At 30.5% G+C, this 18,893-nt stretch overlaps 1 protein-coding gene across 1 annotated transcript in view; it reads right to left on the reverse strand.

Annotated features, from left to right (window-relative positions):
• The window catches only part of LOC134698042 (putative ankyrin repeat protein RF_0381), a 58,684-nt gene extending 45,800 nt beyond the window's left edge, over positions 1–12,884 (reverse strand). The window contains exons 1-3 of the mRNA XM_063560330.1: positions 12,840–12,884; positions 2,558–2,644; positions 1,231–1,326 (exon numbers count right to left, since the gene is read on the reverse strand). Of these exons, the coding sequence (XP_063416400.1) occupies positions 1,231–1,326; positions 2,558–2,644; positions 12,840–12,884 (228 nt within the window). The remainder of the gene's footprint in view (positions 1–1,230; positions 1,327–2,557; positions 2,645–12,839) is intronic.
• Positions 12,885–18,893: the final 6,009 nt, after the last annotated feature.

The raw sequence follows: 18,893 nt of genomic DNA on the forward strand, positions 1-18,893 counted from the left end.
CTCGTATTAGGCAGAATCATAATTAAGACCTTGCCACAAGACAAATAGAAAAAAAACACCTTGTGAACTTCTTTACTTTCAGATAAATTGGTAATGTCTTATCATGGAATAACCCATATTTCAGCCAGTACTCATATCACATATATGCAAGTTAACTTGAAAAAAAGGATACTCTATTAGAAGGACTAATTCATACCCTGATTTCCGTCTCAATATCGACACAAATGGAGGACTTCACACTAAATTATATAATCAACCGGATGATTTCAACTTCCAAATAATAAATTTCCCATTTCTCAACAGTATCATACCCTCTGTTTTTCGTATTGTGTTTACATATCGCAGTTTAAACGTTCTGTTCGTACATGTTCACGCAATACAGGAGTGTGTTTCTGACGTAGAAACAGCTCCAACAAAGTTACGAGGAGGAAAGATTAAAAATGACACTCCGTAGACTTCATAAACATCATGTCGAATTGCTTCATTCACATGATGTGTGTGTCTTAACTAACTAAGGACATATTTATCCCGTCTTCGATTGTAGTTAGTTATTTGCCAGAAACTACTCTGACGTCCAATGGTTGTTTAACCAGTCAAGATAGGGTCATTGGACGTCAGAGCTTGACAAATATAAAAAAAAAGATATTTGCCCGTCCAGCTGGATGCGCAGTCTTGCGTCTGGGGACGACTGACCGCCATAGGTCAATTTTAATCGGACCACAATGTGTATATTTTTGATTTATGTAAGTTTCATCTACTAGTCAACCTTTATTTACTCATATTCGTTTTCACATTTAATAAGGAAGCCAAATAATAAAATTATCAAAAAGAGTTGGAAGATGGCGTCTGACATTTCCTACTACATTTTATAATTTACCGAATGACAATTTTAGGCTCTCACCAATGAAATAGAATACCTCAATACCTTTTTTTAACAAAAGGTACCCAACTCACAATATTTTCTTTTTGTATTCCACTGTCGTAAATTCGAATAGAGATGCTACTTGGTTGGTGTAACTTTGCTTAAAATTATATACGAAATGGTGTACGACACGCCTATCTTTGTTAAATGAATCCTTCGTAGCCGACCCAGTAGACCAACAGTTAATTGCTTCGTACTGGTTTGATAATGACGACTGTGTACTGTGATATCATAAGGATGTTTCATCTTGCTCATATGATATGCTCAATACTATTCCATATACGTGTATTTCTAACTTTCATACTTACGTTTAGATCAATATAACACACATCTGATCCCCTTTTAAGAAACTCAAAAAGGAGTTCTACTTGGTTATACTTCGCAGCTAAATGAAGTGAAGATCCCTATTTAAAAAATACATGAATTTGGGATAGATCAGTACCATGACACGTCTTATAGTAAAGCTTGTCTACATATCTAACATTGTTGGGTTATTTATATATACAACTCGTCTAAACATCAACCCAACAATGTTAGATCTGTAAAGTTGCTTTTGCAAATGTTTTGTTCTTCCCTCGCCGGGATTCGAACCCATGCTACTGAGATATCGTGACACCAAAATCACCTGCACTGTAGACGTCCCGCTAGACCACACGACCACATGGGCTCTTTTGTGATATAATCAATTTAACATTTAACCTTATATATTTAAGAGATATGTCTTATATGTTGATCGTCGAAAGGGAAGACAGAATTGAATTAAGACATCTCTAGTATATAACCACTTTGAATTAGGCCACCTTATAACACTACGTGCCGATCAAATTTGTATATACAACTAATTTCGGTATTGATATATCTAACAAAATTATGGAACCCACCTGTTTCAAGGCTTATTATCATTGCTTGCACCAACATCGTTTGGTGGTTGGTTGTATCATTGGCAATCATATCAAATCTTTTAATTTTTATATAAATTCTCAAGGTGCTTCAAATTCGATGCATCATATAGATATGATATGACAAACACCTTACACAGGAAGAACCCCTTTGTGGGTTCCCTTACGGGTTGTTACAGGGGAAAACAACTGTCCACATCCATACAATTTGTCACGGGACGATAAGTTAACAACAATTAACAAAACTTATTAGACGGTTAAATATGTATCGAAGGTTACTATCTAGTTTTAAATGTTACATGACAGTTTAATTGTAATCCTAATCGAATGTATTTATAGTTTCCGAAAATGTATATCAAACATTAGGTTTACAACATTATAAAAAAAGTTATCAAACATATCAAAAACCGTCAATCGATATATGTTGATGTACTTTAATATATTTTGAACTAGTTATATACCATATTGCAAAAATAAAACTGCCAACACAAAGTCTACAGATTGGACTTGAAATATGATGTTACACGCGTCAGCCATATGATGAGCTTCCAAGATCAAAATGTTATATATATATATTTTTCTCATAAATTACCTATATGAGTAGCGATAACAAATTCACAAAAAATAGTTATTTTCAATTCACCTTCATACATTTTAAACTTGTTAAATGTTATACCCATTGATGGTTTAAACATTGATTTGTGTTGCTTAACTAATCTTATCATTTAGAACTCACACAATATGTGTTTGCCCCACTGTCAATTAATAGTAAAGCTAAGTCTGTACTTCCAGATTCACATGCTATTTCTAAAGCTGTCTGTCCCTGGATAACAAATGAAAAAAAAAAGAAAAGAAAAGAAAGCGTATCAATATTGGCCTATAAACAATTTGCTGATCAAGGAACCTTTTTGTTTAAGCACAATCACATCTATCTGTAAAAGTTATCACATTTCGGTCTCATTTATAACCCCGTTGCTTTAAATGCTTAAGATCTAAAATCAACCACAAAAACACTCAGTACAGAGTACCGCATAAACCAAACAATACAATAGTACATTATAACATATAACCGCTGAATAACGGATATCTTCCAAAAGTTAGGCGAAAGATACCAATGGACAATCAATATCATACATGAAAAATAAACTGACAACGCTATATCTAAAAAAAAAAAGGAAAAACAATAGTAAAAAAGACAAAACAAAGAAAACTTTAAAACACGTTATAGTTATTGACCAAGCAAGTCGGTATATGGGATTTAATCTGCACAGCACGAGATGACACAATAACCCGAACGACGTAGGTTAAATTCCATATACCGATTTGATTGGCCAATAACTGTTTTAACACATGACGCAATCAATTTACGTGAACGTTTTAGAAATGTTGACGTCATTCCGCAATCCACGGATCCTAGGAAAATTTCTTGTAGGGTAAAGCAAGGCGAAAATACGACTTTGGTAAGTTTAAAATTTATAATTTTTTTCATATTTAGACTCATTCTAAAATTGGGATTTAATGGTATATTTTTTTTTATCGTTTCCACAGGCGCTTGGGTATATGATAAAAAAAAATGTTTTGTTGATTAAAATATTTCCGTTAAATTTATTCCCCATTTTCATTTAATTGGTGACGATTAAGACTTTCACAAACTGTGTACTTTCGGTGTATGAATAAAAAAAAAACATAACTGCAAGGGTTATTGAGTTTAAATCAGAATAATTGCTTTTGAATTTCTCAATGATATGCTTAGAGAGAAAAAGAAACGAGGAAGATATTATATTACCTAAATTTAAAATGTATAATAAACAGAAAATACGTTTCTCTTTCAAAATCTTTTACTCCCCGCAACCCCGTCCCCCCCCCCAATCTCTTTTTATCTTCTGTATTGCTTTTTAAGACACGTCAGTCTAAATGAAGTCTGATTGATCTCCAGATAATCCCCCTGTTTTAAAACAAACTGAAATATGGTCCTCATTAAATTCGATCCAAAAATAGTTCCTTTATATTCGGATATTCAAAAAGTCGTTATAAATTCCATTGAGTCTGAAACTAATCTAAATCAGATTGATTTATTTATATTCGGATATTAGATACAATTCTTTTTGGGCAGAAATTAACAAAAATTGTTTTAACTTTCTTTTTTACTTTAAAACACTGATATAGATTTACGTTGTATACAAAATATAATAAAATAGTTTATGTCCCAGCTTTAAGATAAAAAAAAATTGAAGGAATGAGAAACATTTCTTTTTCCTATTTTGAAACTAAAATGTTTGCACGAAGTTTATCTTTGTCGTAATTTCAAGGCAGATAGCAGACTCGGAGGTGGGGTCGAACAGGTCGTTAACCCTTGGATTTGACAAAGTATCGTGTTTTAGCTTCAAAACGTCATTATTGTCTTTAGTCTCGCTACACTCGGGGATTTTTTTTTAATTTGATAGAATAACGCCCCTTTCAAAATCCAAGAACCGCCCCTAAAGGTAAAAATAGATTTGAACTGTGCAGTTATCTGAGGTAGTTAATGCACACCTTAGCTGTGCATTATCCAGATTATACCACAGTAAGAACAAAGAGATTTTACTCTTGCCATGTGTTAATTAGCAATACAGATCCTTCATAAAATAGGTAGTTATACCAAGTGATCTGGATAAGTGAGCTTATCTTGCTTCAGGGATGGCACCCTTTTTGTTTTGTTTTTGTTATCACAAACCAACTGCGAAAGCACAGAACACCACAATAAAGAACGAGATGAAAAAAAAATACAATTATTGTCTCATTGCTAAAAGAATACCTCAAAACATTTATTCAAGACAAGGTACCCAACTCACAAATTAAGACTTTTTCATATCCCGTTCTCGTTAATCCGACTGTAACATGCTACATTGTATGTCTTAAATTTGCTTAAAAGTAGGTACTAAATGATGTATAACACGCCTGTGTTTGATAAATCAAATAATAAGAAGATACACAATTAATTTCTTCTTTCCGGTTTTATAAGGACAACTGTGTATTGTAATAGAAACGGATGTTTCATCGTGTTTATATAGTAAGTTCGATTACAAAGTAATGTTCCGTTTACGTGTATATCTATCTTTCATACTTACATTGTAATCAGAATAATCCAAATTTGAGCCCCTTTTAAGCAATTCAAGAAGGATTTGTTTTTGGTTATACTTCGCAGCAAAATGAAGTGGCATGTATCCCTGTTTTTAAAAATTAAAATAATAGATTTTGTGATGAATTTAAACTTATTTCTCTTGATTTTTGTAGACTAAAATTTTGTACGTAAATATTTATCTAAATAAAAAAAGTCCAACATTTCCGGATAGTTTCAACGATTAAAACGTTTTAAACAATTGTTTAATCTTTTGTAAGATGTAGATGCATGTACACACTAGATGCCAATTAAAATTGTATATAAAGTCCAAGAGACTGAAAAGACCAATTTTTGTCTTCTTTGCATGAACAATTAATCAAGATTCTTCAAAGGTATGACGTGTGTCTACATTTCTCTTGAAAAAAGTCATTGTTTTGTTTTTAATATGTATGGAATTTACTCAACAAATGTTCGAGATTCTGAATATGGTCCTCCAATTTCTAGACAAATTCGTCACATTTGAATACTGTCTTAAAACATGACAGAGTTTTATTTCTTTTTAATTTCCCTCTGTTTGGCTAGATATATTCTAAATTGAAATCTTAGGAATCAGAAAGAGGATTGTACAAAGAAGAAGACAACTCTCCGCAAGAGAACAAACGACAAAGAAACGATAGGTCACCGAACGGCCATCGACAATGACCAAACCCCATACAGCATTGACACCATTAAGGTGGTATGGTTGTCTTCCGCCATCTTGAATAGTAAAAAACAGAGAACCCAAGGTCCAGATGTTATCTCAATTAATAAAAAAATTGAAGCAGGACTGCAGCTATTTAACTTGCATTTAAAAGAATCACTTTATAAGAATATAACTTATGAATATTAATACTTTTAGAAGAGTTGATTATGTTTGGTGGATTTTAAATTGGCATTTTAAAGGGAGGTAACTCTCAAACAGTGAATTTTCTAAAGCATTATACACGGACATTTCCAATTTTGATATTCTCAAAGCGTTGTCTGAAAGCTATCTTTTCCTTATTTATTAAACAATTCTATCATTTTGTTTAGTTTCTAATCACAAAATGTGCCATTTTGTCACGTTCTGTAGCTTGAGAAAATACGAGTGGTTTTTTTTAACAATAGTTTTGGCAAAGTATATGAACAAATTCTATCATATTTGTTTAAGACACCACGAGGGTATCACAAGCCTAGTATGTTTATTATATTTTTAATTAACTGTTTACAAAATTTAGATTTTTTTGAAAGGCTTTTCTGCATCAGGCATAGATTACCTTAGCTGTATTTGGCAACACTTTTAGAAATTTTACATCTCAATACTCTTCAACTTTGTACTTTATGTGTTTTTTTTAAATTTATTTTTTGGATTCGAGCGTCACTGATGAGTCTTTTGAAGAAGGAACGAGCGTCTGGCGTATATTCAAATGTTTGTCCTGGTATCAATGATGAGTTTACATACTACCTTAAAAGGCCCCAAAACGACAATGTAAAACAATTCAAACACAAATTAAAAAATAGCGGCCTAAATTACGTACAAAATATAATCGAAAAACAAATATGTAACACATAAACAGACGACCAACATTGAATTACAGGCCTCTGACTTGGTACTGGTACATACATACAGAATGTAGCGGGATTAAACATGTTAGCAAATCGCAACCCTCCCCTAACCCGGAATATGGTATAACAGTACAACATAAGAACGAACTATGAAAACCATTTCAAAAATGATCAACTGATAAGATGGATAAAGGTACAAATACTACAAATACAAGGGGACGTGGTCAACTACTTGTAAGATTTTAATTTATTATCTTGTTTTTGTTTTTATCGTACCTACATGTACATGAAAGGGAGAATATGAGACTATGCAATACGCTAATATTTCAATAAAACATAAGCCCGCCAGATATAATTAGACTTGTTGTCTACACATTGTTTGTTATCAATATGTTTAGGATACACAGGAGGTAGATATGATATACAACACCCTTAACAATGTAACAGACCGGACGTTGAACTGTAAAATGCTTTTGAGTCGGTTTCGTTTTTACTATCGATATGTCAAAAGAAAAGTTATTGTATAGTACATCTTACATCATCGTTTATATAATTGATATTTCCGCCTTTCTCTAAGCATTGTGTGACTTCTTGTATATCACCAATACGTATCCATTCCAATAAACTCTAAAATGACAACGTTGGAATTGGTTTTAATCTAAATGATACAAATCTACATATCCGTACACTAAATAGATCTAGGAAAATGAAGTTGTCGTGTTTAACTTGAAATATCATTAAATTCATCGTTTTATTTTTTTTATTTTAATTTTTTTTTTCAGAAGTAATCATACTTTATTGATAGTTTGACATTTGTTAGTGTATACATTACATACTGGTACCTTATCCCGGCATAGTTAACCGTTAGTAGCATATAATTTATTTGATTAGTATTTGTTAGTTTCTTTAACTGTTATATATACATTTATAAATCATTGTAAATTATAATATATCTAACTAAAACATCTCAATAAAGAATGATCAATAAATCTGAACAGATAAAAAAATATAGAATAAATAAAAAAAATCACAGAAATTTGGAATTTTGCAAAAAGAAAAAAAAAATAATAATAAATATATTTTACTTACAGCATTCATAAGATAGCTTGCAGGATTTATTTATTCAAATATTTGAGTACAGGCAATAACTTAGAGTAACAAACATGTAGTTATAAACCTAGACAAAACATCAAGCATACATATAAACCAACATATAACAGTATCAAATCATAGGTGGTGATGTGGATAAGGAAAGGAATGTGCATAACAATAGTTCTGGTACATAATGTACCAATTTTTGATAATCAACCTAGTCTTCTGAAATCGGAAGCCAGGGGTCCCAGCAGATATTGGCCATCTGAAAAGGTTTTCTTTAAAAAATAAATTCTTTTCTAGTACCAGAGATTCTTTGAGGTAGTTTTTAAGTCCTGTAAAATTTACCTTATTTTCACAGAGTTTTGTTCTGTAAATATAGAATTTTGTCAGGAGTATTATTGAGATTTTTTTTTTATTTCCGTTTTTACCTAAATTTCCAAATAAAATAATATCTATATTAAATGGAATCAATATTTGTGTTTGGTTATAAATCCAATCACCAAGTTAAATCCATAAATCTGACAATGTATTGCATGTCCAAAATATGTGCTCAATATCTTCAATAGCTTTATTACAGAAAGTCCATTTATCTGATTGTTTTATCTTAATTTTAAATAAAAATTCATTTGTGCTTATGATTCTGTGCACTATTCTGTATTGAACCCAATTCAGTTTAGAGCTTTTTGTGGTGTAGAAAGACATATTATGCACTTTTTTGCAAACACAGTTTTTGTTTAATCTTAACGACCATTTATCTTTACAGGTAGGCCTTGTACTACTTTTTTCTACGATAAGATTATACATATCTTTTAACCTTTTGATTGGCAAAAAAATGCTCTAATATCATTTGGTAGAATTGGTCCATGAACTTTATAAAGATTTTTTTATAAAGATATTATGTTTAAGAAAATTTTGATATGATTTTATTGCTGATATAACTCCATTATAAACTAGAAAGTTAGATTTAATTTCATAAATATTTTTGCATTGCTCAAACGACATTAATTTACCCTCATTATCTACCAGATCATTAATTAACAGAATACGGTTATCAGCCCAGTCTTTATAGAACACAGATCTGCTACCTATTTTGATATTTTCACTATTTTAAAGTGAATCTGTTAAAAAATCTTCATTATTTTTTAGTTTAAGTTTATTTTGCATTTCTGTCCATGCTTCAAAAACCTCTTTCCGAAAGGGTTTTTTACATTTGTTTGGTTGGCCTAGAAATACTAGATTTTCAATATAAATATTTTCTGTGCTTTCTATAAGCGTTTTGAGTTTTGTATTGTTTTTTTAGCAACCGTCGGACCCACGTTAATTTTAACCTTTTTATATATTCTTCAATATCTATCATTGTACGCCCCCCCCCAAATTTATGTTCCAGACATAATATTTATCTTTTAATCTTGTGAGGCTTGTTTTCCCAAATAAATGAATATAATGTACGAATAAGTTGTTTAAGAGTAGTATTGCATGGGGTTGCTAATGTTAAAAACAGATGATTTAATTATGAAATAAATAGTGTCTTCATAATTGTTATCTTTCCCACTGGAGTAAGGGTTTGTCTAGACCAAATATTGATTATATTTTCAATTTCTTTTATTCTAGGATAATAGTTCAAAGATTCGATTTCTTGCAATTTGACAGAAAAGTTTTTTCCTAATAGTGTAAACCTACTGAAACCCCATTCCAATCCCCACTTTACACACATGGTGTCTTGACAATATTTTTTCTTTCCTATCCACACCACCTTTGTCTTATCTAGGATCATACGGAGACCAGACATTTTCGCATATGTATGTAATAAGGGGAGAGATGCGGCAAGGGTTTCTGATGCATTGACGTGTCATCAGCATATTGAGAGATCAAATATGCAGTATCATCTATTTTAATTCCCTTTATTTCTTAATTTTTTTTCTAATTAATATTCCAAGTATATCTGCACATAAAAGAAACATATAAGGAGATAAGGGATCCCCTTGCCGACAATCTCTTTGAATTTCAAAGAATTCAGATAAAAAACAATTGTGAGAAACTGCAGAACTTATATTTATGTAAAAGGTTCGTACCTATTGTTTTTAAAGGGGCCGAAATTTAAAAAATCTAAAACTTCTTCAATGAAATTCCATGATACAGAATCAAAAGCTTTTTCAAAATCTATGAGAAGGAGCAGTCCTGTTAAATCATTAAGTTCTGTATGAAATAATATATCGTAAATAAGTCGAGTGTTCTCCCCTATAAATCTACCCGAAAAAAAACAGTCTGATCACTGTTAATAATTTGGAGTAGAACTAATTTTACATGCTCAGCTATGCAGCTCGATGCTAATTCAAATGTGGTATTTAGTAAACTTATTGGTCGCCAATTTTTCATGAACTGTCTAGGTTTATCTTCCTTTGGTATATCTTGTCTTTGAGTAATTGATAATTCTCCCTTTTCGTAACCATTATTTATAGACCGAAATACAAATTTTTCTATATCTATAAAAGGAAACTCGAAAAATTCATTTGTGAAACCATCTGACTCTGTTTCTAAATTTAGAAAAGAAAAAAGTTTGAAGTTTTTTCTCCCTCTTCTATCCTTTGTATTTTGGATCTGATGTAAGAACTCCTCATCTTTTCCTGTCTTAATATTTTTAGCTCAGTTTTCTTTTTTTCAGTTTCAATAAATATTTCTTCTGACAATATTTGTTCTTCTAGTTTTTTAATATCTTCTAATAGTATTCTTTCTTTTTTATGTTTTTGTTTCTTCCTAAAAGAAGCACATGAAATTGATTTTCCTCTAATTTCTGTTAATAAAGTTGCTAGAAAGAGTTGATTGTTTATAGTAAATTGAATTTCTAAGTCATTTATCTTTTCTAATGTTTCTCTGTTGTATGCTAGTGATGCATATTGTTTTTTATTTATAGTATCTTTAACAGCAGCTGAATATTCAATGACATGTAAAAGTGAATTGTTAAATTTCCATAGACCTTTACCAATTATAAAGTTATTGATCTTTAAATGTAACATTATTTGGGAGTGATCAGATCTATAACTGTTAAGAATGTGTATATCATGTACATGTTGATTAAGGCCTTGCGATAATAAAAAGAAATCCAATCTTGCTTGTTTAATAGGATTATTTTTTCTCCGTGTATTTTTTTTTAGTTCAAGGTACAATTCCCTATAGGGATCTGTTAAATCATAATTTTCTATTATATTTAAAACTTTCTCTTTGGCTTTCGGGTTATTTACATTTTGGTAATTATAACTATCAAGAATTTGGTTTTGGACTAGATTAATCTCTAGTTATTATAACTGTGTGGTTGTTCAAGTCTTCTATTGCATCTCTTACTCTAGAATACAATTCAGGTGAATCTTTATTTGGACCATATAAGTTTATCAAAGTTATTCTCTCTCCTTCAATTTCAATATCAATTCCTAACATATTTCCTTGATCATCTTTTTTATCCTATGTATCTTGTATTCGAAGTTTTTGGTAAAAAATATTGCTATCCCTTTTTTGTTTGTTGCAAAAGAATTGAAAATACAGTCTCTTCCCCATAGATTTTTTTATTGATGTTTCTTCTTTTTCTGAAAAATGTGTATCTTGTAAACAATATATGTGGCAATTTTTTGCTTTTAGATTATCAAAAACATCTCTTATCTTCTCCTTTGAAATGAAACCTTGACAGTTGTATGAATTTTTTTTTATAACATTATAACTCATTTATTAAATTTTATTTTTATAGCTGAATAATAAATACTTAAGATTTGATAAGTGTATTGTGATAGTATTCTCCAATAGTATTTTATAGAAGTAATTGATAATGTAATTCTTAAATGTCTGACCTCCTCTACCTTGTCTGCATTTATTTCCTGTTGTATCCTAAATACATCATAATTTCCATACAATAAGTAATACTGTGTCAAAATGAAAAACAAACATAAAAAATAAAAGAAACAAAAAGAAAGAAAATTTGAGATCATAGTGTAAAGATCAAACATCTAATAAAAATTAAAAACACATTACTAATGTAGTGAAGAGTAACCTATCCACTTGTGTTCAAATATTTTTAATACAGAAATACCGTGTACAAAGGGAGACAAATCTATCTAATTTAAATTATAATAAAAATTATCTCCATTTTATAATGTGTTTTCATATCAAAATCTAAATGCATTAAATATACACTGTTTTGAATGATGAAAGTAGGTTTTTATTTCATTTCAATTCAAATGATTCAGACCGGAAGAAATAAAGGGTAAATGAAGAATATATATGTGTGTATTTAGTTTTTGCTTTCAACATGTACAAACAGACAAACACATTTTTGGTTTTCAATAAAATTCATCGTTTTATGTTATTTGATCTGAACCGTATCTTAGAACTAAATATATATAGGAAGATGTGGTATGAGTGTCAATGAGACAACTCTCCTTCCAAAACACAATTTACAAAAGTAAACCATTACAGGTTTAGTTACGGCGTTGAACACGTATCTTATCACTACGTTTCACTAGCCAACGTTTGTTTTGCTGATATAATTTGTTGTTATCAAAGAAGTAGGTTCAGTAAGACCCCGTTTTGGCCCGAACATATAGCAGTTTTACAAAATTGTGAAACTGTAATCTTTTATCTAGTTATTGGAAAGTAGAATGCTTCTGCTACATAAATATAGACTGTTTAAGACAATACAATGTACATACATTGGGTACTAGCATCATAAAGTCATGCTAAATTACTGAAATCTTCACAATTTTAGCATTTAAGATAAGTTTGAGACGGTTGTCGACTTAAATGAAAGTGGCTGCATTCGTGTTCATTCATAATATGTAAATGTAGGTTGTATTTGATTATAATACATAACATATATAAAGATTAGGGATGAACACGGATGCGGCCATTTCATATTTGACAAAAACCACCTGAAAAGTGACGTTTTTTGCCATATATGACAGACTTTTCATATTTAAGCTTGAATCGGAGCAATTTTAATGACAATATCAATTAAAATCTTTGCCAAAAACTAATCAAATCAATTGAAATAGACATGTAAGTGTTTAAAAAACGTCCAAAATCTTTCGTTAGATAAACCTGAAATTTGAAGCCAAAATCGGCCCTTACCGGACCTACTCCTTTTAATTGTAATGGTATTATCAATTAAATTCCCGAGGGAAGTTATCATTGGTAAACTCAGTAGTGCAACAGTAGCCTGCCAAAACATGTAGAATGCCACACTAAGGTGTTTTACCTCACCAAGTTCTTTTTCGATATCTTCCTCTGATTTGAGATCCATTTAGTAATCTGAAACAGATAATGAAACATTTAGCACATTCTGTGTAAAATGGAATTTACAACGAGATAAGTTCTTACCTTTTCAATAATTATGAAAGGATACATATATCCGAGTTATAAGGTCCAAACATCAATTTATTACAATATCAACTTATTGTTATAGCTTTTACCGGTGGAGTCTTGTCATCTTTTATACTGAATAATAACAAAACTGTGTGTGACTAACATTGCATTGGTAATGGGAGGACTAATCATGTTTCGTGTCTATAGGGTTCTGAGTTAAATTAATAACAGCTTCTCTTTTCAATCCTTTGAAAAGAAATAACACAACAGTCATCACTATTAATCTGACAAATAGTACACTTAAAATTAATTATTATACCTCAGTATGTTTTTTCTATATAAAAAATAATGAAATAGTTGTGCTATTTCTTTCCACAGACTATTTGTCAGTCAATAGTTTCAATGACTATTACCCCGGTTAATAGTTTCATAATCATCTTTCCCGTACTTTTCATGCTTATATTTCTTTGGACAATAATGATGTCATTGACTATTTTGCTTGGCAACGTCATACCCTAATATTGTAAACGGTATAAACTGTTTGTGTCGATTGACTTACAAGAAGCAATTGTAAAAGAGAGAAAATCTTCGAACGCATTTCTAAAGATCTAAAATATAGTACCTTTTTCATAATATGGGTTCAGTAGTAGTATTCTAAAAGTGAATTTGCATTTGGTGTATCTTAGCTAAAATGTATCATATGCACGGAAAAGTTAACACAAGTATTTCTAGACTAGTATTGATTGCAATTAATGAAATATTTACAAATACAAGAAGAACTATAAAAAAAGTTTATTTTATCTTGTGCATGTCAACGCATGTGACATATTTTTCTTTTCTTTCAGATGATACTTGTACACTTTTAGAAAATTAGTTAATTTGGTATAAAAACACTTTATGACTGTGTTTTCAGTATAATAAAACACCTAATGACTGGTTGTGCGGGTAATAGCAAGTTTGTTGTCCCTCGAGCAATCGTTGATATCTCAGGGACAACAAACTTGCTATTACCCTCACACCCAGTCAATAGGTGTATACTATTATACGTACCGCTGAACAATACACTGGCCAGCCTGTGAAAAACAATTATGCATTCTATTTCAGAATAAATATACATAAAATATGAATTAATGTCTACTTTGTTCTTTGGTTTTCCTAAATATATTGAATGCCTATTTAACATCACACCTACTTGCATACAGTATTGTATGGTTAGTTTTTCAACATGTTCAATCTAAAAATAGTTAACTCACGATTGGAAATGAAAAACATCGTCTCTTTCATTATGAATTTCGGTATCAAGCGTTCCTTTAAAGATATAGGTATAAAAATCTAAAAAGGGCAGTGTTTATTGTCAGAATTCGCCTTACTTATTGGGCAGACAAATCAAAGCGTTGTACGGCTTCAAAAAGCACCGATATAAACATGCAATTTATAAAATACTCCCAGTGAACTTTTTACACTCTAAATGAAATAATTTCACGGTTTTCAACGGCCTTATTTGATAGATTTATTACCAGGTTTTTGATCATGCAAAGTGTACTATTGAATAAAATAGACAGTATAATAGTGGAACAATGGCTTGAACATGTACAGCTTAGAAAGCCAGTATATAGGGTGGAACTTTTTCGTATGTGGTTCTGCTGTTAAAGAGATAGTTAAAAGTATATGTGTGTTACTGATGTCATAACCCCAAAATGGGGTCAGTTGGAATGGTGGAGAATTCTTGATTTTAATTGAAGATTATCAATGTATTATCTTAGCCAAGCAGTAGTGATATCAAAAGCACCACATCAGCCGGAAAAATACAATCCAGCTCAAAATAGATACTTTTAAAAAAAAAAAAAAAACCAAAAATGACTATTCTTTAAGATCTTGCTTCTCAGAAAACATCGGGTTTAAAAATTTTCTCGGCAATTGGTTTTATTTAGACGTCATTAACATACATCTCTGCTATCTCTTTCTTCAGAAAAAATATAACACGTTTTTTTCTCGCTTTTGCATCTAAGTGTTGAATTGTAGTCTTGATATATTACGGGTGTAACATATCGGGTTAAACAATCGTAATTGAGTACTCCTTTTTTATTTGCATTTCACTTTCATTTGATGTCGTAACCAAGATAATTTTGTTAAATGCAATCGTATTTTCTATTTCACATTTATAAATACTCTTATAATTATCCTCTGCGTGTGTTAAGCCTGTCGTGAACTAGCTTTAAATTATGCGTAATATAAAAAATACGAATATTTTCCGTATTTTAAGCTGTTTTTACGTAACATAAGTTGTATTAATTTTGTTGTTGATTTTCTTTTAAACATCAACACTATCAATAACCTGTTGCTGGTTCGAAAACAGAATTTAGGGATTGTCCTATTATTTTTTTTAAGTTAAACATTTGTTTAAGTATATTTAACAGTAGCTCACCGAATGGGGATGATAATCTTGTACTATTATGATTGTGTTCAAAAGTATGTAAATTTTATGATGGAATACTTTTTACACAAATCAAGGGTTGATGAAGAGATGGCAGTATGCTTGCAATTTGTGTTACAATTTATACATCTATCAATGTTTTAGTTTAATTTAAAGTTAAAGTATAAAAGAATACAATGTATAATATATATTTCATAAAAATGTAAACTTTTTTTTAATCCAGCACAAAACTTGTGAAACTCTTGCCCTTTCCAAGCCCTTGTATGGCTTTATAACTATTTTGATATCAGCGTCACTGATAAGTCTTATGTAGACGAGACGCGCGTCAGGCGTACTAAATTATAACCCTAGTACTTTTGATAACTATTCCCAAGTTTCTCGGCCTCAAACAACAAAACTGTATTTTTCTGACATTGACCTTGTATATATGTTATACACGTATACTCGTATTGTCCTACTATACGCGTACGCGGTCAGATCGTATGAGTATACTCGTACGGTCCAGTACAAACAGACTACACATGTTTTGTTATCATATTGGTTAAAATTTAAATAGATATTTATCAAAAATCTTTTTTTTTTAAATAGAATAGCGAACAATTGAAATTAAGTATTTATTTGTTTCAATACTTGTCTGAATCCTATGTTTGTACTCTCCCCAAATATGACACTTGCTACCAAGGAACATGATATTTCTTAACGTTGATATTTTTGGTGCATGTATGTTTCTTTACATTTGCATTTTTTGTAAAGTTCTAAAATATTCTTAACCTTTGCCTCCCCATTTTATTTTTACTTTTGCCCACCTCATTTCAGTGAGCATAATTCAAATAATGTATTAGGATTACTGACATGCTAAATACATGAGAACAACATATCAAAATATCGTGACTTTTTAAAATATTTAAATTAATTATTAATTTTCCATTGTTTATTAATTTGATCTGTAATACATGTAATATTCATTTTGTATGTTAGAAGCTTGACAAACTTTTTAATATTAGGCAGACGGTATTCGTATTTAAAAAAAGTAAGCATACGATCCAGACTGTAGGCGTACTGTCAAAATACTCATACTGTCTGGAACAAATATACATGTTATTCCTAAATTGATTAGGTAATACAGGTATTTACTGAATTGTTTAGTAATAACACGTAGTTCCTAATGTCACCTATTTACTGTAACATATAAATATCTATGTTTTAGTCAAATCACACCTATGATTTCTCTAAAACAATTTTGGTCGATGCCACTGCTTGTGGACGTTTAATCCCCGAGTGTATCACCAGCCCGGTAGTCAGCACTTCAGTGTATGAATATAAATATATCAATTATATGGTCATTTTTATAAATTTTCTGTTTACAAAACTTTTGAAAATTTTGAAAAACTAAGGATTGTTTTACCCCAGGAGTAGATTACCGTATTTGGCACAACTTTTGGGAATTTTGAGTCCTCAATGCTCTTCAACTTTGTTTTTGTTTGGCTTTTTAACTATTTTGATCTGAGCGTCACTGATGAGTCTTATGTAGACGAAACGCGCGTCTGGCGTATAAAATTATAATCCTGGTACTTTTGATAACTATTCAAATAGCTTTTAAAACTAAAGGTCTTACCTTCGGTAATGAGTTTCATTGTTCACACTATTCCATATTTTACAATTTGAAAAAGAATAAAAATAAACATAAACATTTGGATGCATACACATATAATTTAAGACATTAACATGATTAAAGTGGTAAACTAATAGTTCTTTGTTCGATTCATTTATACTTGAAAGATAAAATCTTTCGTCCTGTTAAACGTGTCATTATAAATAAACATTTAACTGTTAATGCATTTGTATTGTGGTAGTTAAACAATTGTACCCCTTATAGTTAATTAGAAATATTTCATTAAAGAATAACGATTTGACACACTAATTGGAAGATGTTCAAAAACAAATACGTTTTAACTGATTTTCAAATTGTATTCATACTACATTTTACTGATATTATATATGACATTTGCCTTGTCTGGTTAAAAGATACATTTAAAATAAAAACAAAACTCAGCTTTACTTTTAAATAAAATATATTACCCGCAGCAACTATTATAATTGTTACGCTTTATGTTACTGTGCTTCATTGAAAAAAATATGTACAAGGACATCTTTCGTAAATACAAATCAACATGCTGGGATATAAACTTAGGTGTGGCAGGTGCAATCGTGTATGGTACATTGTAATATTCTATGCTAATCACACAATGTCGTCATTAAGTTAAAAATCTTACCAAACCTTTAACACACTTATTCACAATTGATATAGAAACGATACTTGTGTCCGGTCATTTAAGATGTCATATTTTGGAATAATATTGATACATTTATATAAAACCAATGATGACATGATACGGATTATATTCTGCTCATATATTTTATGATGGTACGATACTTGACCTCTAGGAAATGCGCTTGATTTTCATATGATGAAGGCATAATCTTACTATCAGTTAAAATGAGGTCTGGTCAATTAAGTATGCGTTTCATTTTGATTAGTTGCCTCTTTTACAAATTTGACATCGTACTCGGTCTTCCTTTGAACGTATGTTTAATGTGTGTATTAATGTGTTTTTTAATTGTACATTGGCAAGATGTATTTGGATGTGGGTGAGATCTCTTAAAACATATCATAACTCCGCTACATTTTAGCGCCTGTCCGAAAGCAGGATTTTTTTGTAAGTCTTTTAAGTTTTTTTCATTTACATTCTTCAGAGTTTAGTGTGACGTCCATATTTATTGAACTATTACCCATTTTTTGTTTGGATTCAGCTGACACCCGCATCCGAGTGCGGAATTTTGTCTCTGTGTTGTGGACCCTACGTGAAGTATAGTAAATTAATTTAATATATATATATATATCTCACTCTATATCAATGGAAACATCTTACTGATCCAATTGTACGTCCATTTAAATGTATTTACAGGTGTCCTTATTAATAGACAATACAATATAATTTGATCTGAATGTGTTGGATGAGGGCTTTTCTTTATAGTTTTACAATTAGTAAATTAATAATTCATTATAGAAATATAATGGTATAACAATAGATGAAAGAAGTCCAAACTAGATATCTTCAAAGTCGAATTTAAAAATATACTTCATTTTAAATAGAATTATAGTTAACAATACCTATATCAGTCTCTGCTGTTATTACCACCTCAGTTGTCGGTACTAGCATGATTTCACGATTTGATTCTTTTAAAAAGTGTATAAAGTATATACATGTGTTGCTTTGACAAATCAAAATTTAACACTCGTTTTGATGTCTTCCGAGGTGCCCTCGTATATACACAATACCTAAGTTTCTATAGTATTCTTAAAAGAAATACTGAAAATGTATCTTTTATGTAGTATTTCTGTTTTTCAAAAGCCAATAGTCGACCACAACATATACTTTTATTTTAAGGTCGGATTTTAAAATTATGTGCATTGTAATTTGTCTAGATCATAAGATGAAATGTGCATAAGTT

Source organism: Mytilus trossulus, chromosome 14, assembly GCF_036588685.1.
Source record: "Mytilus trossulus isolate FHL-02 chromosome 14, PNRI_Mtr1.1.1.hap1, whole genome shotgun sequence".
Taxonomy (NCBI): Eukaryota; Metazoa; Mollusca; class Bivalvia; order Mytilida; family Mytilidae; genus Mytilus; species Mytilus trossulus.